Raw genomic sequence first — 21,113 nt, 5'->3', positions numbered from 1 at the left:
GCCAGACTAATTGAGATATCTGTGGTATTGGCTATTGCTTCTGCTGTTAATCTCAGTCTTTGTCAATTAGGGCATAAACAAGATGTATTTTTTTCCTCGTTGTGGATGCTTGCCACTGTGGTCTTCATCTTCAATATCGTCTCGTCCTTTCTTAAAATGAGTTATCCATTTGTAAACTGCTGATTTATTTGGGGCATTGTGCCCATAAACTTTTCATAAAGCATCAGTGATTTCACCATTCTTCCACCCAAACTTCACCATAAATTTGATGTTTGTTCTTGCTTCAGTTTTAGCAGAATTCATGTTGCTGTAGTGGGAGCTCTTTTCAAACTGGTATCTTATTCTTCTTAGTGCCTCAAACTAGCTCCTCTTCAGACACGTTCTAAGAAGTTAGTACAAATTTCTTTTAGTGCAGAAAAAATCTGAAAACACATGCATAGTTTTTTCATAATATGCACTTTCCATTAACTTTTTTTTTTTTTGAAACGGAGTCTTGCTCTGTTGCCCAGGCTGGAGTGCAGTGGTGTGATCTCAGCTCACTGCAATATCCACCTCCTGGGTTCAAGCGATTCTCCTGTTTCAGCCTCCTGAATAAGTGGTATTACAGGCACCTGCCACCATGCCCAGCTAATTTTTGTATTTTAGTAGAGATGGGGTTTCACCATGTTGGCCAGGCTGGTCTCAAACTTCTGACCTCAGGTGATCCACCCGCCTTGGCCTCCCAAAATGCTGGGATTACAGGCATGAGCCACAGCACCCCGCCGTCCATGACCTTTTTGAAAACTGCTTGTATTCTCCATTTGAAAAAAAGGCATCAGAAGAATTTAGTCTCTCCCTTTCTGCCTTCTCTCCTTGCTCACCTTCTTCACACCTGTCCCCAGCCCAGAGCTCTTCCCAGGGGTAACTTCTATAATGTTTGGGTTGTGCCCTTTCAGATCTATTCCTATGCATTTGTGCCGGGCATGGTGGCAAGTGCATGTAGTCCCAGCTACTCGGGAGGCTGAGGAGGGAGGATTGCTTGAGCCCAGGAGTTCTGGGCTGTAGTACTCTATGCTGATCAGGTGTCCACACTAAGTTCGGTATCAGTATGGTGACCCCCTGAGAGCAGGGAACCACCAGGTTGCCTAAGGAAGGGTTAACCGGCCCTGGTCGAAAATGGAGCAGGTCAAAATTCCTGTGCTGATCAGATCTGTTTCTATGCATTTCCATATATTTGTGCATATAAATGTTTTATATTTTAACATAAATGAGATCACTCGCTATATATTGTTCTTTGTAAGTTGCTTCCCTTTTAAAATTTAATATGCCTTGGCTATCTGGCATCTCTCAACCTTCAGGTGTCCTTAATTTGTAAATTTTAGTTGGTAAAATAACTTTTTTAAATACATGCAACTATAATTTATGTTGTCATACTTCTTTCATTTTAATGGCAGGTTAAATCACTTTAGATAGCTTGAGATGTGACTCCTAGTGTAAACCAAATTTAAACTAAAACGTGAGAGAAATATTAGAAACCTCTTTTTATCCATCTAGTCTTAACTCCTGCTTATTTCTATGTAGGCTGCCTGTATTTTATATTATCCTCAAAACATCTTGCTTCTAAATTTTTATACGTAGACATCGTGCCATCTCATTAAATAGTGCTCTGATGGCACATCTGGTTATTTTTTCTGATTTTCTCAGCAGAGACATCTGTTTTTGTTTATTATAGCTCAGCAGGAATTATGAGAGAAGTCATTTTAAGAAAAAAAGATTTACTCTTTTTTTTTGAAGCAAACTAACAAGTTTATAGAAAAAGCCTGTCTTGACTTCAAACTCATTCTCTATGACAATTTGAGGTGGTGCAGTATCCCTAGAACAGAGTGGCCAGTGTAGGTGGGGTGGAGTGTGGATGCAGAAGCTTAGGAAGGCTAGAAGTTTAGATCTTCATGACATAGTTTTTTACTTTTGCCAAAGACATAAATTGTCAAAAAACTGGGCAATCTCATAAATACAAAAATGTTTCCAAAGACAAACACACATGGTTTTATATTATCTACCGTTTTGGATTTTTCACTAGTACTCTTGCAGACGGGTGCTTCTGCTCAATAGTTCTCTGCTGTGAAATTTTTGAACAAGTTTTTATCTCCTGAGACGGTTTGGGGCTGGTGGGAATTTGGGCTCTGGCTTTGTGCCATTTGCAGGTGCCAGGCGGATTATGAGCATTAGAGCATTTCACAGGAAACGCTCATCTTCACTGTAGTGAGTTTAAAAGTGGCGGGGCTGGCTGCCTCGCAGCAATTCTTAGAGAGTTTCTAAAGGCCCCGGAAGTGAGGAGAGGGCTGCTCATGCCTTTTGGGTAGTGGGTTAGAAGGCGGGGTCCCCTTTTGCAGTCGGGTGCCTAGCCTTATAGAGCGCTGCTTGCTCAATGACAGGTGTAGTGGAAATTCCCGCCTACACCTTCGTGTGCATCGCCATGGACAAGGTTGGGAGGAGAACAGTCCTGGCCTACTCTCTTTTCTGCAGTGCACTGGCCTGTGGTGTCATTATGGTGATCCCCCAGGTGAGTTATCTTATGTTTTATTTAGGGAATTGTTAGTTATACTGTGACAGTTTGATGGGAAGAATTTAGCTTATTACAGTTAAATATGATGGTCAATTCAGAGTATGATTTGGACAGAGTATATAATATTTAAAAATATGTTTTCTTTAAAACATTCTTTTTCTGTTATATAAGTAATATATGTTCATTTCAGAAAATTTAAGGAGAAAAACGTAAAAAAAAAATGCCTAAGCTGGGTGCAATGACTTGCACTTAAAATCCCAGCAACTCAAGAGGCTGAGGGTAGGAGGATGGCTTGAGTTCAGGGGTTCAAGGCTGCAGTGAGCTCTGATCACTGCCACCGTACTCCAGCCTGGATGACAGAGTGAGACCTCATTTCAAAAAATAAAAAATAAAAAGTTCATAATCCTAATTCCCAGAGATGACCAGTATTGTGTTTTGTGAACGCAATAATCTTGTGTGAGGAAAGTCGATCACACCTTCCAGCATCATCATACTGAACATTCACTCATTTATTCATTCAACAAACATTTATCCACCATCTTTTATGTGCCAGGTGCTGGGAACACACAGTGCATCAAGTTTCTGTAAATGTTAACGAGAGGGCATATGGCACCCGTGTGTACTCTTTTGTCTAGGGTGGTCGAGGATGGTGTGCCTCTCAGAGGAGGTGACATGTAATCAGAAACCTGAATGAGGGAGGCAGCTGTGGAGATATCTGAAGGATATGAGTTAGATATTCAAGACTGTTAGAGTTTCAGTACACTGTTTCTCATTGCAGGAGATTAGTAGTTTCCAATGTCTGGTATACATCAACACCCCGAGGAGCTTGTTTTTAAAAACAGTTTCTTAGTGAGAAACACTACCCAGAAATTCCTGAAATGACTTTCACATTCCCATATTTTGGCAACTGCATCCCTGTAAAATCCAGAAGTGCTTCCCCTCTTCCCAAAAAAGATGTTTTCAGACCTGTATTTTAATTCTTGATTTGCAAAATGTCACTATAACAGTACTTAAAATATATTAATGCTCTCCTGTGATTATATAATCATTGAGCAATAGTATATCAACATTTAGAGCAAAGGATTTTAAGTTTTGCGTATCGTTTGAAATTTAATTTAAGCTAACGAGTGTCTTCCTTTTATAGTAGCACTTTACTTAATGATTAGGATCAGTGAGCTAAATATTTTATGTAACGAAATTTCCAGGTGATTGATACACAACTAATTGAATGCAATAAAACTACTCAGGACAAGGAGGTCTCTGCCAGTTTGAGAGACCTTCATCCACACCTTTAAAAAAGTAGTTTGCAGTGATGGTAGTTGAGTAGATGGCAGCTGCCTTTAAGTTGGTGAAGAGTTGGGGAACACCAGAACCTTGGAGTTCTACACTAATAGGGAAGATGAGAAAGAGGCTGATGGAGATTTCTAGAAATAGAGCATTAATCCACAACCACAAATCTCTCCCCTCCAATAAATTTTTCCCCAAGTGATAATGTCAACACAATACAAATACTAATTTAATTAACAATTGTTAATTAATTTAATTTACAATTGTAATTAAGGTGACATTAGCTCTTTAATAGAGGCATCCCAGAATCTCAGTGACTTAACATAAAGGATGTTTGTTACCTGCTCGTAGAAAGTTCCATATATTTGTACCTAGTTGGCCAAAGTGGGAGTGGTGAGTGGGTGTTTGGGTCCATGGAGTCATTCAGGGATGCAGGCTGACAGAGGCACTGCCATCCTAAACACATCAGCCCCAAGGCCACCCTGGGTCTCAGCATCCAGCTGAGGGATGGGGGAGGAGGGAGATTTCGGAATATAGGGTGTCTTTGTTAGTTACCTTTGGAAGTGGAACACATTAGGGAGAATAAAAACTGAGGTGGAGATAAAGGTTTTGCCATTGAGGAATGTATCAGCTGCAAACAAATAAACAAATGAACAAAAAGTCTGTACTAATAGTTCAGTTACCACTTTCAAATTATTTTCTGAAGATAATTTATAAGCCAGGGATTACTGCCACAAAGGGCGCAATTTGTTTTATTTGTTTCTTTTTAAGAAAAGTAAATAGATTAAATAGAGACAAGATCTCACTCTGTCACCCAAGCTGAAGTGCAGTGGTGTGATTATAGCTCTCCGTAATCTTGAACTCCTGGGCTCAAATGATCCTCCTGCCTTGGCTTCTCCAGTAGCTGGGACCACAGGCATGTACCATCACACACAGCTAATTTTTTTTGTTTTTCTGTAGAAATGGGGTCTTGCTATGTTGCCCTGGCTGGTCTAAAACTCTTGGCCTCAAGTGATTCTCCTGCCTCAGCCTCCTAAAGTGCTGGGATTACAGGTGTGAGCCATTGGGCCCGGCCCACAATTTGTTTGTGGGGTTCCTTGATTCATTCGGCTAGATCAGTCCCAGAAGGAGTGGGGAAATTCTTGGTGCCACCAGCACTACCTGGGCATGTCTCCTTCCAAAACAGTCTTCCCAACTGGCTTTTATCACAGTTCAAACCCTCCAAAGTGGATGGGGAGGAGAGACACACTGAAACTTTCCTCTACATTTCGTAAAGATGGAAAGCTTTCTCAGACTGTGAGTAGAGTTCAATACATTTAAACAGAAAAATAAGGCTCTTCATTGTTCTGAAAAAATACTGAAGGAATTAGAATGTTTAAGTAATTATTTTAAAGATTTTATATTTTCCTTTAAAAATACTACTTGTGATGATCTATTCTGCTAAATTTTTTTCAGAAACATTATATTTTGGGTGTGGTGACAGCTATGGTTGGAAAATTTGCCATCGGGGCAGCGTTTGGCCTCATTTATCTTTATACAGCTGAACTGTATCCAACCATTGTAAGGTAAGGATGAATTAGTTTCTGGTTGTTTTCCTGTTACCTTTCACTTGTGTGTCGTTTCATTGTATTTGGCCTTTACACGTAAATGCTTCTTTTTCATAGAAGTTACCTGGATCTCTGAGATGGGAAAATGACATGCTGATACTCATTTTGAGTCCGAGGCTTTGTACCATATTAGTGAGGATATTAAACAAATTATTTTGAAATAACACTCTATTATTCCAAAAACATTTTAAGTTTCAAGTACCATAGACTTCCACTGAGTCTTTGTATTGACTCAAAGCTAATTTCTCAGGATGTGTCTCTCAATGTTCTGATGCCAATTGTGTTAGTCTGCATGGGCTGCTGTAACAATATACCACAGGCTGGGTGGCTTAAACAATAAAAATTTATTTTCTCACAGTACTGGAGGCTGGAGGTCCAAGAACAAGGTGTTGGCAGGTTTAGATTCTCCTGGGGCCTCTCTCCGTGGCCTTCAGGTGGCGCCCTCTTGCTACGTCCTCAAGGGGTCTTAACTCTGTGTGCACTGCTGATGTCCCTCCCTCTTCGTATAAGACACCAGCCATATTGGATAGGGCCCCACCCTAACAGCCTCATTTTAACTTAATCACCTCTTTAAAGAACTTATCTACAAATATCATTGCATCATAAAGTACTAGGGGTTGAATCTTCAACACTTGAACTTTGGGAGGCACAACTCAGCCCATAACATCAGTAATCATTGGCTCCCTGAGATTACCTCATCTGGAGGTTCTCAAAGCTGGCAGGTCGTCAGAGTCATTGAGGCATTTCATAAAAAATACCGGTCTTGGGTCCTTACACCAGACCTGCTGGATCAATCCAAGAATGACACTGGGGATTTTTTTTTCTTTTTTCGAGATGGAGTCTCATTCTGTCACCTAGGCTGGACTGCAGTGGTGTGATCTCGGCTCACTGCAAGCTCCGCCTCCCAGATTCAAGCAATTCTCTTGCCTCAGCCTCTGGAGTAGCTGGGATTACACGTGCACGCCACTACACCTGGCTAATTTTTGTATTTTTAGTAGAGATGGGGTTTCACCATGTTGGTCAGGCTGGTCTTGAACTCCTGACCTCGCGATCTGCCAGCCTTGGCCTCCCAAAGTGTTGGGATTACAGGCATGAGCCACCGCGCCCAGTCGAGACTCAGGATTTTTAACAAGCTGCAGGTGACTCTTAGTTGCCACCCCCCACCTCTTTGGGAATGTCTGATGTGATTCCCACTGATCTGGGAACCTCAGGGACTTTCAAGCTTTTAAAAAGCTTTTCCAAACACATTTTACTTGGAAACTCTTTATGTAGTGAAGAGGACAGAGGTCCTTTGTGGAAGCTCTGTTGGGTACCTGGAATCCCCCCAGTGCTCCTGCATTCTTGCTCCAGGGGGCTGCAGCAGAACTTCCAGGCCTTAACAGTACATCCTTTGTAAACCACAGTTCTTGTTGCAGGCCTCATGTCCAGATAAGACAGCTGAGACCAGGGAGATCAAGTACCTGGTGCAAGACACACAGCTGGGACCTCAGCTATAAAGGGAAGGGATCCTTTCTCTGATTCTCCATTGGATTTTTTTTTTTTTTTTTTTTTTTTTTTTTTTTTGAGACAGAGTCTCACTCTGTTTCCCAGGCTGGAGTGCGATGGTGTGATCTTGGCTTACTGCAACCTCTCCCTCCCAGGTTCAAGCGATTCTCCTGCCTCAGCCTCCTGAGTAGCTGGGATTACAGGTGTGCACCACCATGCCCGGCTAATTTTTGTACTTTTAGTAGAGACAGGGTTTCACCATGTTGGCCAGGCTGGTCTTGAACTCCTGACCTCAAGTGATCCACCCTCCTTGGCCTCCCAAAGCTCTAGGATTACAGGTGTGAGCCACTGCACCTGGCCCATCAGACTTTTTGACTCTTTTTTTTTTTGCAAAATGATCCTGTATTCTGAAGTGTAAATAGTGATTAGGGTCACACTGCTGCCAAGAGACACTTGTCCCACAGATCTCCCCCTGTGAAATTCCGTAATAGTTGCCTATCTGCAGTCCTCCCTTAAATCCTCCAAGTGGCATTTTCCTAACACCTGCTTTATCAATAGAAGTTTTCATTTTCTAAGGGAAAAAATTTGTTAGTGAGCTTGGATAATTTCTTAGCCTATTAAAGACCCAATCTTAATGGCAACAAATAAACAAACAAGATATTAAGGTTTGTCACAGGAAACTTTTAAAAAAATCTAACTGCTTAGCTAGTGGGTTCATCCCTTTTAGGAGTATATTATTTGTCATGTGTTTCAAGTGTGAAAGGCAAGCGACTTTCTGTAGAGATAAGTCCATATAACACCAGCCCAGAGATGCCTCCTCCTTGTCTCCACAAACAGGAAGGATGTAGGACCTAGACAATCCATTAATCAAGAGATAGCATAAATCCTTCCCTAGGAATTTTCCATGCCCACACACCTGCCTGCTGAAATGCTAGGGCAGGCAGCCCTGTGGACCAGGATGGGTAAGTACACTTGTGTTGGCTGTAGATAGATTAATGGATATCTAGATGGATGGACAGATGGATGGACGGACGGACGGACGGATGGATGGATGGATGGATGGATGGAAGAATGGATAGGTAGAGTATGTACACACATATATCTAAGAAAAAAGTTTATCAGACTAATATGTGACCAGGGGTATAGAATAGCAGAGGAATAACTCCCTGTGTAATTGTCTATTAGCACAGTTGTCTGAGAGTAGAGTTTTTCTTCTTCCTCCATACTTCCCCTCTAGGTCACCCAGAGTGCTATTATTAGACCACTCTTGCAGTCTAATAATAAATACATCTGTCCATTTTACAGGTTGTGGAACTGGAATTCACACAAGATTAGGATCATGGCCAAAGGCACCTGGCTAGTCAGTGACCCATGAGAACTCAGATCCACATCTTTTGGCCCTTTCTGTCACCCAGTGAAATACATGAGAATTTTTATGGGAGACAGGGCTCAACATTAGCGAGGGATGAGTTGCTAGCAGTAGAGCTTTAGTAGCAGAGGGGAAGAAGGTATTTTGGGGTAAGGGCTTAGTGGACTCTTCTCAGATCATATTGTGAAAGTGGCAGCCCTGTGCAGATGTACAGTAGCAGACAGGCAGAATAACAGATTACATTCTAGCACTTACAGGCTGACAATGATGGAGACTAGTTGAATGCAATAGAGAGTGACATTGCGTAATTGCCAACTTACGTTGTGGCTTTGGCTCCCTTGTGGCTGACCCAGGGAAGAAGCCACTCTACATCAGGGAGAATATCTTTGGCATGTCCTGTGGGACCCTTCTGGCCTCTCAGATGGATTTCTGCTCAGCCAGGAAAAGCTTCGGATTTTCTCAGTTCAGAATTCAGATTGGACCAGATCCATGCAATGCCTGGCACGTGTTAGACTCTTGACACACATGTGCTGAGTGAATGTATGTTATACGCTAAGAAAGTGACAATCCAATCAAATAATGTGAATGTGCATTGCGATTATGAATATTATAGTATTTTTTAAGATCTTTTCTTTGTTGGCTTGGTTGTTGGTTTACAACCACAGGTACATGACCTCAAAAAAATCCAATATGTAAATATTTAATACAGGAAATCTTTAACCTACTCTATGAGCTCCCTAAACACCCTAACACTGCATGCAAAACTTTACTTACGTACGATTTCTTTCTCAGAAGAATGCCATACCTTTTATCAGTTCACTATAAATATGTGTGACCCAGAAAAGATGAGGCACCATTAATTTATAGAGGTACTTACTCACATAAAAGGACAGTCTTTCCTTACTAACTAACATTCTGTATATTTTCTCTAAGTAACCTTTAAAGAAAAGCACATTAGGATATTCCTTGACTCTAAAAAGTTGAAATAGAATAGTCCACAGGTATACAGATACTTTGTTCTCTCAAATTCCCACTCCCTACCTGAAACAAATTCGTGCTCTAGAAGACCTTATTATTCTTAATGGTGGGCTGGATCAATACACATAAGGGCCTCACCTGCACAGCAGATGAAGAATGGCTTACCTCCACAATCCTACCTTTTTTTGTCTTGAATTATATGCGTGCTTCTATACCCTACTGTTTCACACAATGTAGGTATTGTGATTCTTGAAAAATTTAAGTAAAATTATTTTCAAGCTTACATTTTTTTTTACGGTCATGTGTTGCTTAATGATGGGCACACGTTCTGGGAAATGCATCCTTTGGTGATTTTGTGGTTGTCAGAACATCATAGAGTGAACTTACACAAACCTAGATGGCCCAGCCTACTACACATCCAGGCTGTGTGGCACAGCTTATTCCTCCTTGGCTGTGACCTTCCACAGCATGTTACTGCACTGAATACTGCAGGCAGTCGTAACACAATGGTATTTGTGTATCTAAACATATTGAAAGATAGAACAAAGGAAGTAAAAATGTACTATTACAATCTTGCGGGGCCGCCGCGGTTGACGGAAACGTTGTAATGCGCTTCTTGACAGCCCTTATCCTCGTTGGGCAGGGTGGGAAAGGAGCTGCAGGAAGCAGGTCCCTCAATCCCTGGGTCACTTGTGCCTTACTTGTCTCGGCCTCTCTCCTCTGTTTCCAGGTCACTGGCTGTGGGAAGCGGCAGCATGGTGTGTCGCCTGGCCAGCATCCTGGCGCCGTTCTCCGTGGACCTCAGCAACGTTTGGATCTTCATACCACAGGTGTGCTTCAGTTTGCAGACCCTTCCCAAGGGGGCACGGAGGCAGTTTCTAATTGTCTATTAGCGACTTCTCTATTGTTATTTATTGAAAGCCAGTACATCATTTCCTAATGGGGTTTGTAGAAACAACCCCATTACCAACAGCTCGCCAATCAGTGAGTAGGGTGGTGGCTGCTGTGCGATTGGCCATTGGTGGCCTTACACCACCGCTGAGCTGTTCATTACAACTCTGCCTGCCACAAAAGGGCATGTCCTCACCCTTCCCTGGAAGCCAGGCCTGGGGAAGGGAGAGCTCTGGTCTCTGTCCTCCTCAGGGCATCTGCCCCCACCCGCTGGCCCGGCTTTGCCTCTGTGTTCCCACTGAGTGCCTGCTGGACAAGGCGAATTCTGGGGGCTGCCTGCTCCAAAAAGATTCTGTGGTGCCTAATGGAGAGCGTTAGGAACCCATGGTTCTCAGTTGATCCGAACCTGAGGGGCTCCAGCAGTGTGAGCCATTTGCCTGGCTTCAAAGAGTGAGAGCAGGGACGCTTAGTTTGCAGATCCTCAGGTAGGGGCTGAGAGGCCGGGAAGGCACGTGAGCACCGCTGCACCTGGCTTTAGTGGACTCTTCTGCTCAGGAAGAAGATGCGGGATGGGGGGAGGGCAGGTTTGACTTGTTGGCCCACAGCCCCTCCCTCTCCCTCCCCTCCAGTGCCTCCTTTCTCTTTTCTGATTGCCCCTTAGACTCAGGCTGCAGGATTCCCTCCCGGCCTCCTCCCCGCCCCCTGCATGCGTCACCTCTCCTCCCGGCTGCAGGCGCGGGTTTCTTCCAGCCTCATGGACATTCTCCCTGGATGTCTCACCACAAACTCAATGTCTCCCAAGTAGAACTGGCTGGTGACACCTGTCTCCCGCCTTTGGTTAAGGATAGGTCAGTGGCCTCAAGCATGACACTGTGGCATCGGCTTCTTATTTATCCTGTTCTTTCATCACCAAATCCTCACATTCTCCTTCAAAACCACCCCTGCATGCCTGGCTCCAGTGCCTCCCAGTCTTCTCCTTGCGCTTCATCCCACACCCTGTCTGGGTAGCATAGAAGGCACCATGGCCATGATGCAGTGCCCCTGTCAGCTTCAGAATAAAAGTCCAAACTCAGCTGATATCCAGGGCCTTTTCCGATTGACCCCCTGCCCACCTCCCCTGTTCTGTTCCTCATGCAGCTTCCCCTCTTCTCCACACTCAGCCCCACTGCAAGCCTTCCCCTCTCCTCCCTGTCCTCACCCCACCTCCTCCCCTTCCATGCCACTGCCCAAACGGCGCCTCCAAAGACAGCGCTCCTCTCATGTATCTGTTAAGTAGCCTTCCAGGTAGCCACTTTCCAGGAGGCCAGCCAGATCTAGTGACCCCGCCTCTCCTTTTCTCAAGCATGTCTGTACAGCATTTAGCGGGTGCCTCTTTCAGTTGCTGTCACAGTGTGGCTTTATGATTTGCGTGTGTGTCTTCGTCGCCCCAGTCAGGCTGTTGTGCTTTGCAGAGCAGGACATTTTGCATCCCCACAGCTGGGCCTAGCCAAGAGTTTCCCTCAGCTTATGTGCCATCCATGCTGTCATTCACCTACTATTTTAAATCAAATAGATCGACTTTTGGAAATTAGCTCTGTCCTAAACAATATCAGTGAGGTCATGGGTGTTATACTAATTATGTGTTTTTCTAAAAGACACTAACATAATCTCACAAGTAATAAAACAGTGCTTGGTATCCCCCGGAGTTGCCTTGTACACACAGCAGGTACACATACAGCTCTTTGGGAATCGCTGGCTTGGCATGAGTGTCTCCTGCGTCCCCGGGGCAGGCGCTCAGTAAAGCGCTTGGATGGGCCATTGGGGTGTTAGATCCCAGCCACTTTCTCAGGCTGACTCTGAGGTTAAGAAACCATATGGGCTGTGTGGGAGGTGTTTTGGGGGAGTCTACCACCCTTTTTAGGTCAGGAACTTTTCTAGAAGAATCTCCTTTGTGCTAGCACTTGTTTTCCTTATTTTTGTTTTTTCAAAAAAGATAAAATGAAAAAGTGTTTATTAAAATAAGAAGTTGAAACATGCAAATATAAAATAGATAAATTTATAAAAGGTAATTACCAGAAATAAAACCAAATAAATATATTTTTAATGGATATCTGTAAGGCTCAATTAAGGACTATGGACTCAGAAGGGCTCTCTAATTTTATTTAACAGATATTTAAACAAGCTCCTTTTATTTTTATTATTCTTCTGAGACAGAGTCTTGCTCTGTTGACCAGGCGGGAGTGCAGTGGTCTGATCCCGGCTCACTGCAACCTCCACCTCCCAGGTTCAAGCGATTCTCCTGCCTCAGCCTCCCAAGAAGCTGGGACTACAGGCATGTGCCACCAAGGCTGGCTAATTTTTAAAATATTTTTTAGTAGAGACAGGGTTTCACTATGTTGGCCAAGCTGGTCTCGAACTCCTGACCTCAGGTGATCTGCCCATCTCGGCCTCCCAAAGTGCTGGGATTACAGGCATAAACTACCATGCCCTGCCTAAACAAGCTCTTTTTGAAAATGCTTTACAAAAATTAGTCTTCATATAATGCAGATACTGTTGTTCTCTCCATTTTACAGATGAGGAGACTGAGGGACAGAAAGTAATTATTAGCCCAGGGTCACACACCTTAAAGGTGACAGCTGGGATTTGAACCCAAATACCATGCTCTCTTGCCTTTTACACAAGGTCCAACAAACAATCTGTACAAAAGCGAGCACAGAGCAGTCACCTCCTTGTCCAGCCTGGCCATGAGTGGCCCGTCCCTTCTCTAAGACAGGCTCTGGCCACAGGGTGTGGTGTATATTTGTGGAAGTAGTCTGTGAATGTGCTTCCTTTGGATCTAAGGAGTATTACCTATTGTTTGTAATGAGTCAAAAAAATAATCAAATTTCCCATTAAACTTGTTTATGGATGTCAAACTGCCTGGGGAGCCAGTGTTTTCATTTTGAGAAATGAAAACTCTGATCTGGAAGATGTTTATATTTTCTCTTTTGAAAACAGGCACATGAAAAATCACTCGTTCTGATGCTTTTATTATTAGCCATTATTTTCTAGTAATCTAAAAAAGGACACGTAATTAGCTTTTTGTGTGCTCATTAACTCATTTGGCAATCGTTGACTGAGTGTTGGTTTTCAACTAGCCACCCTGCTAGGTGCTAAGGAGCAGATGAAAGAAATAGCCTGTCTTGACAGACATCCAGTCTAGTGGGAAGGGCAGGAGAGCAAACCATCACCAGCCCTGAAGAGAAGGGCTGGAGTGGGGAAATGCCAGGTACGGTGATTTAAGAGATACAACAGCAGTAATGATGGAACATTAAGAAACATCTTGTTTTTCAATATATAATAGCAGTAGGGCAGGCGCGGTGGCTCACACTTGTAATCCCACACTTTGGGAGGCCAGGGGTTCAGGACCAGCCTGGCCAATATGGCGACACCCCGTCTCTACTAAAAATACAAATATCAGCCGGGCGTGGTGGTGCGTGCCTGTAGTCCCAGCTACTCGGGAGGCTGAGGCAGAATTGCTTGAACCCGACTGCCTGACTAGTCTTACTACCAAGCTAAGAATATATATATATGCAATAATGAGAGCTTACATGTATTGGCTACTTACTGCAGCCAGGCACTGTTCTAAGCGCCTTTTGCGTAATATTTAATTTCATCCTCTCAACAGTTGTTTGCAACAGATACTATCCTTTCATCCATTTTACAGAAAAGGACTCTGAGGAGCAGAGAGGTTAAGTAACTTGCCCAAAGCCACACAGGTAGCAGGTGGCAAGTACCCAGGCAATGTGGATATGGAGATTATAAAAGGGTCAAGAACATTTCTTTTTCTTTCTTTCTTTTTCTTTTCTTTTCTTTTTTTTTTTTTTGAGACTGGGTCTCACTTTGTCACTGAGGTTGGAGTGCAGTGGTGGAATCTTGGCTCAATGCAACCTCTGCCTCCTGGGCTCAAGCGATTCTCCCACTTCAGCCTCCCAAGTAGCTGGGACCACAGGCATGTGCCACCACACCCTGCTAATTTTTATATTTTTCATAGAGAGTTTCACCATATTGCCCAGGCTGGTCTCGAACTCCTGACCTCAGGTGATCCACCCACCTCAAGCCTCCCGAAATACTGGGGTTATAGGCGTGAGCCACCATACCTGGCCCTTTGAGAGCTTTTCTTTTTGCCAAGGGAAAATAGCCAGCAGAACGGAAAAGATCAAAAATATGTGAGGAGGTTGGACGATGGATGGAGGGAGATCTCTGAGGAGTAGGTGAGAGGCGATGGGGTCTGGAGAGCGTGAAAGGATCCGCCTGGCCAGGAGGAGGGAGGGGTGGCAAAGGGGGGACTTATTTCGAAGTTTGGTTTGGGGTTTGGGGGGTTGTGGGGAGCTGGTCAGGGGAGCAGGAGTGAGGAGGAGGTGGAGAGGTATGATTTGTTTCCTGCCAGACTAGTCTTACTACCAAGCTAAGAAGAAAAATTCCATTCTGTTCTGGATCTTCCATTTGATTCTATTTTGCTTTTAGACTTACTCAGTGTTTTTCAGACCCTGACTTAGGGCTCTTTTGGGTTTCTAGATCATTGGATATACTTGCCGTGTCTTGAGAGACCAGAAAACGTCTTTAAAATTCCTTTGGAATGTCACTTGAAATTCTGCTACTGCGTCTGGGTTAAGCTTACTCATATATTTCTAAGAATTAGGTTATCAGTGCTCTGCAAAACAAAATAAAAAACTGCCTTCCCAGGTCTCGTCTGTTATGGATGTGATCTGGCATCACTTCACACTTGCTCTATGTATTTTATGATTCTCATTCTCAGAGGCTATAAACATACCAAGTGCGTAGATTTGTCAGAAAACCCATACCTTAATTTATTTTTATAGGGTCTTTCCAGCAAATATATTTTGCTAAAGGAGTTTAAATTAAGTAAGGACAGATTGTGTTTTTACGGATTGTATAGAGATTTAGCTCTGTTAATAAAAACCACCCAGCATCTTCATGACAATAAACAGATAATAGATATGCAGACTTTAATTTTTAATGTGACCTGCATTTTTAAAAGCAAACGCCTTGGCGCTAGTCTAAAAGGCTGCCTTTTATGTGTCAAAATCCGGAAAATAAAGAAATCACACCGAACTGTATAGGAAATTATATGGATCCCTGCCCCATAAAGTAGCAATTTGTTTTCACTGCCTTTGTTTAGCTTCCCCCAAATTCCGTAGATTCTGGTTGATTGAAACCTGTTTTCATTCATTCATTCGCTATCATTTACTGAACTCTGATAGTGTACTGATTATTGGGGCAGGGACAGGGTTGACTAAGACAGTCACTGCTTGGCATGTCCTGACCCAGGGCTCAGTTGCTTGTCACCTCCACCAGACTCTGGGGTCTGGAAAGATGGGGCAAGCAAGGGTCTTTTTTCTTTCTGACCACAGTTCCTAGGACAGCACCTTCAGGAGTAATAATGCAGGCAGTAGCTGGCAATTGAGGAGGCACTCCACAGTGGGTCATGAAGGAATGAATGAGTGAGTGATGAGATTAAGCCTCGTTGATGAGGAAAAGAACTCGAAGTCCAGCACAAGTAACCAAAGGTCTCACCGAGTAATCACAGTGACAACTGTTATGTCAAATTCAATTCCATTACCCTCTGAAAACACTTAGGAAATTCTATTCTCCGAAGGGTGCGTTCCTTTCTTGATGTGTCACTTATCATTATTTTTAATTCCTTCTAGTTGTTTGTTGGGACTATGGCCCTCCTGAGTGGAGTGTTAACACTAAAGCTTCCAGAAACCCTTGGGAAACGGCTAGCAACTACTTGGGAGGAGGCTGCAAAACTGGAGGCAGAGAATGAAAGCAATTCAAGCAATTCAAGCAAATTACTTCCCACAACTAATAATAGTGGGCTGGAAAAAACAGAAGCGATTACCCCCAGGGATTCTGGTCTTGGTGAATAAATGTGCCATGCATGCTGTCTAGCACCTGAAATATTATTTACCCTGATGCCTTTGTATTAGAGGAATCTTATTCTCATCTCCCATATGTTGTTTGTATGTCTTTTTAATAAATTTTGTAAGAAAATTTTAAAGCAAATGTGTTATAAAAGAAATAAAAACTAAGAAGAAAATTCTCAGCTTTAAAAATTGCTTTCTTATTGCTGCAAAATATTTTTCAACATTTGTTTTTCTATGTAGTTGATTCTCAGCCTTTCCCCACCACCCCCCTACCATGCATGCCAGAGGGAGTTCACCTATTTCTTTTCTTTTCTTTTCTTTTTTTTTTTTTTTTTTTTTTTTTGAGATGGAGTCTCTCTCTGTCACCCAGGCTGGTGTGCAGTGGCGCGATCTCGGCTCACTGCAAGCTCTGCCTCCCGGGTTCATACCATTCTCCTGCCTCAGGCTCCCGGAGTTCACCTATTTCTATCCGCGCCAGTGCCACCCCTCCACGGCTTCCCAAAAGAAGGGGCATGTGAGAATGCATTTCTTTTGACAAAGCTCCTTGCAGATTCTATTTCTGATATTATTTTCCCCTCTTATGAGAATCGTAGCTCTGAAAACAAGTCTTATTCAGAAATGCCCTCCAAAAAATGCTTGCCTTCACAATTAAACCATAAAAAATCAGAGCTACAAAAATGATGTCTTGCTTCCCAGAACCTTGAGCCAAGAAGGCTTGAATGTGCAGACGGTTGTGCTTGTATTTGGTTCAGATAAGGGACACACACCTGCCAGGGTCCAAGAGTGAGCTTTCTAGTCTGGTATTCTTATTTTTCCCAAATTTACCAAATTCTCCCTGTAAGTCTTCTTTACAGCCCAGAGAGGCTGTGACTTTTTAACCCACTGCAAACTTTTTCAGTTGGCAGATCATCCAGGAAACTGACTTTAAGTACCATCTGGATTTGTTGCCATTGTAAAAATGTCTGTAAGTATTCTTGCCTTTAAAAAATAATTTACATGAAGATTTTACTCTTTTTTTTACTATACATTTTTTCCCAACTCTACTTAAAACCATAGTCTTTCAAAAACATTAATATCCTGGACACTTCAACTGCAAATTATGTCATCATCTTATCTGTGGAAGAATGCATTTCAGATTTATAGTCAGTTTCCCATAGGTTTTGGGTTTTTCCTTACTGTGGTTTCATCATAAGTTCATTATATTTTTTGTTGCTCTGGAGATTTTGCTGTTAGGTATGTCTTATATCCTGCATTTGAATTGGTGAAACATTAGCATTATCTGCAGAAGAAAGTAAAAGAAGGCAGTTATATAGATGTTGTGAGTTTAAAAAGCATTGCCAAGGGGAAAAAAAAAGGAGGGATTTAACCTGAATTATTGATTATTCATATGAGTTTAGTTTCCTGGGTAATTGCTTAGTTCTTCACTTGGTCTTTCCATTAACAAAGAAAAAATAAAGCCAAAAACTTTTCTTCCTTTACAAAAGAAAATAACATATATAGGAGTTTATGGAGAAAAAGGAGGAAGACATTTCTTGAACCTTTCCCTTATTTCTTATTTTGTCTCTTTTTTCTTTTCCCTCAGCCTATTTTTCTACTGCCATTAAAATTTTTCCTCTTAGTTAACATTTGATACTTTCTTTCTTTCCTTTTTTGAGACAAGGTCTGGCTCTATCCCCCAGGCTGGAATGCAGTGGGCTCACTGCAACTTCCGCCTCCTTGGCTCAAGCAATCCTCCCACCTCAACCTCCCGAATAGCTAGGACTGCAGGCACCTGCCATCATGTCCAGCTAATTTTTGTATTTTTTGTAGGATTCGTATTTTTTGACAGGATTTCACCATGTTGCTCAGGCTAGTCTCAAACTCCTCAGCTCATGCAATCCACCAGTCTTAGCCTCTTAAACTGCTGGGATTACACAGGTGGGAGACACCACGCCTGGCAACACTTTCTTGACTTTACTTTTATATTCTGTTAGTTTGCTAAGGTGATCATAGCAAAATACCACAGACTGAGTGGCTTAAACAAGAGAAATTATTTCTTCACAGTTCTGAAGGCTGGAAGCTCCAGATCATGCTGCCGGCACAGTTGGTTTCCTCTGACACTTCTCAGGCTAACAGCTGGTTGCCCTCCTGCTGTCTTTTAACATGGTCATCTATTTGTGTATACACACCGCTGGCTGGTATCTTTCCCTCTTCTTTTAAGGCCATCAGTCATATTGGACTAGGGCTCCACTCCAATGACCTCATTTTAACTTAATCACCATTTGAAGATCTCATCTCCATATATGGTTGCATTCTGAGGGTTGAGATTTCAACATATGAATCTTGAGGCATTTCTTTACATTTTTATTGCCCACTGTCTTTGTCAGTATGTGCAACCTTCTGATTTTATACTTGGAAAATGGTGATGGTCTATAATAGTTGGAACCTAGTCATAACACGTCCGATCTGTCTCTGATTGCAAATATTTCAAGGAGTACTTTACCATAGCATTACAATGAACAGAGAACAAACCACACACAAGTAGGTAAACTTCAGATAGGTGACCTTGTTTCTCAGTTCTGTGTCACTGAGGTTAATGCACTAACTTGACTTTGACAGGCTGCGAAGTGTGAGAGGCAATGGAAGCCTGGAAATAAAAAAGCCCTGATTATAAGCATTCCTGCTTAAGCAAACCAATCTCTCTTTACCTCCGTCTTCTCATTTGGAAATTCGGGATTATCATACAATGTCCCTCTGGGAATGGGAATATTGAATGAAATAATATATCAACACCATTTAACGCCACTGTGCACAGCCCCGATATTTTACAAGGCTATTTGTCCATTCACTGTATGCGACTCCACCCTCATTAGGTGTCCTGCCCAGTCTTGGTCTTGGCCAGTGGGCATGGGGGCCCCGTCTATCAGTGCTCCACATGTGTCGCTGTCCTGACTGTGCCCTACCACACACCATTGTCCTCCCTCGTGGACTCTGCAGTTTAGCTACTTGGAGATACTTCTGCAGTTTCCCTTGTGCTCCAGTGGTTAGTTTCGGTCCATGATAGCTGCAGGGAAGACTCACTGAAGCTAATGATGCATAAACTTCAGACTCCTTCAGTTGGACAGGCTCCTGTGATGGAGCTTAGTAATGGGCCCACTTGGACATAAGCTTTCACAGAATTTTGTACATTTTGCAAAAGTAAGATCTAGTCACTACAATCAGCTGAGACCACCATCTTCTTCCACTTGGTTTTCCCTTCTATCACATTCCTCCTCTGTCAGATGTTATCAAAGTGGTCACAGGCATTCTTTTCTTTTGTGATCTTGTAATTTTTTTCCTCTAAAGAGGGCTCTTGAAACTGTACAAACTTCAGACCCCACAAAGGCTGAATCTGTCCCCTGAATCACTGTTAAAAGGTATGTTGTTAGGGAGGTTTATACTCAAAATATGCTCTGAATGTACTCAATTAAATGCTGTGTTCTGAGGGACGCACCTGTGCCCTTTCTCTCACTCCTATCAAACATGTAATGAAAACATACTAAGTGCAAAATGGTGTAGGCAAAGGGGGTACTTAATAAATTCTTGTATATGGTGAAGAGGAGTATTTTCTTATCGAAGATGGTAAAGCTGACTATGGCAGCCAATGTCTTTGGCAACTTCCCCCAACAGAATATCTGGAAGTTTCGATGTTTGTTGTTTTACCTGAATTTGCCAGAAGTCAGTGATGGCTGCTGTTTTTATGTCTGAAGTCTACAGTGCACCAACATTTCACTGGCAACTGCTTGTTCTCTAAGTGAACTTTTTTTTAATTCCTGGCCTCTCTCTGGGCTCACCCATGCCAGTTGGTGTCAGCCATTCTGCTGGAGTTGAGGATCTGAAGAACATCTTAAGCAATTCTTGGGTAAAAGAGCCACTGTCAGAGATTTTATCTGTAGGAACAAGTTGGGGGAGCAGGTGGTCAGCATGCTACCTGATTCTTGATTAGTTAGCAGTTTCAGGGGAGCAGGTCAAAAGTACACCAATCCACCCTGGTCAATGTCTAACTAGAAGTCTCCCTAAAGCCTGGCTTATAATCTCATTAACCCCATGAGGACAATTGCACTGTCCTACTTCCCTGCCCCAAACTGCTGTACACATGGGAATCCCTGGCCCCTGAGCCTGGTAATTTCAATAGTCTTCTGAAGAATGCAGGCTTAGGTTCTGCATTTACTGGCCATGGACACACCAGCAAGGCTAACACCCTGCAAGCCAGGAACACCCACGGAGAGCAGAGCAGGAGGGGAGGGTGGCTACAGAGACCCCAAATGTGCTTCAGAGGTGAGTCCCTGGGGACCTCTGCAGCCCAAGCTTAAAAGCCTCCGAAAAGCATTGGGAAGATGATGAAGCCCAGCCCCCCTGCAGTCTCAGGGAGATGAGGTCAACTTTTTGGACCCCAACCACTCACCTGGAAAACAACACTGGATTCTCCCCAGGTGGTTCCTGAGGTCCCTTTTAGAAATCACCCTCAATGATACCTAAATCAGTTTTCCCATCCATTTTCTGAAGGACCCTTCACTTAAGTCATAGTGCTACAGCTCTGCGTTTAAAAAAAAAAAAAGGATTTATTAGTCCTATCTGTATAGACTCTGCACTACTACAGAGAAGGTTTCTTTCTGGGTTTCATTTCTGAGTATGTCCTCCTCTTCTTGGTTTTCAGGAAAACATAGAGTCCTAACCTGGGCGGGGGGGGAGAAAGCCTTCTCAGATCTCTTCCGTGGCTCCCATTACTTTTTGAACACAGTCTTGCATCCTAGCCAGATTTCCAGCACTTTCACACCCTGGTCTTGCACAAACCTCCCCATGAACCCCCTACTCTTTCCTCAGCTCACTTTGAACTTCCTGCCTCTGCGGCTTTGTCTCTCCAGAGATTTTTCTCCCTTCTCTTCTTTGTCCATCAAAATCCCACTGATTGTTCGGGGCCTTCCTCACTTCCCATTTATGCTCCTGGACTGGCCACTTGGGTCCACTGTACTCTCTCTCCTGATCCTTCACAACACCTGCAGTATGTGCTGTTAGTTAGAGGA

At 43.1% G+C, this 21,113-nt stretch overlaps 1 protein-coding gene across 1 annotated transcript in view; it reads left to right on the top strand.

Moving 5' to 3' along the window:
* Positions 1-16,250, top strand: part of SLC22A16 (solute carrier family 22 member 16) — a 51,997-nt gene extending 35,747 nt beyond the window's left edge. The window contains 4 exon segments of the mRNA XM_055243573.2: positions 2,415-2,542; positions 5,288-5,397; positions 10,002-10,101; positions 15,853-16,250. Coding sequence (XP_055099548.2) covers positions 2,415-2,542; positions 5,288-5,397; positions 10,002-10,101; positions 15,853-16,074 — 560 coding nt within the window. The 3' untranslated portion in view covers positions 16,075-16,250.
* The last annotated feature ends 4,863 nt before the right edge of the window (positions 16,251-21,113 follow it).

The sequence above is a fragment of the Symphalangus syndactylus genome, chromosome 2 (assembly GCF_028878055.3).
Source record: "Symphalangus syndactylus isolate Jambi chromosome 2, NHGRI_mSymSyn1-v2.1_pri, whole genome shotgun sequence".
NCBI classification, from domain to species: Eukaryota; Metazoa; Chordata; class Mammalia; order Primates; family Hylobatidae; genus Symphalangus; species Symphalangus syndactylus.
This window is presented reverse-complemented; position numbering and strand designations above follow the sequence as displayed.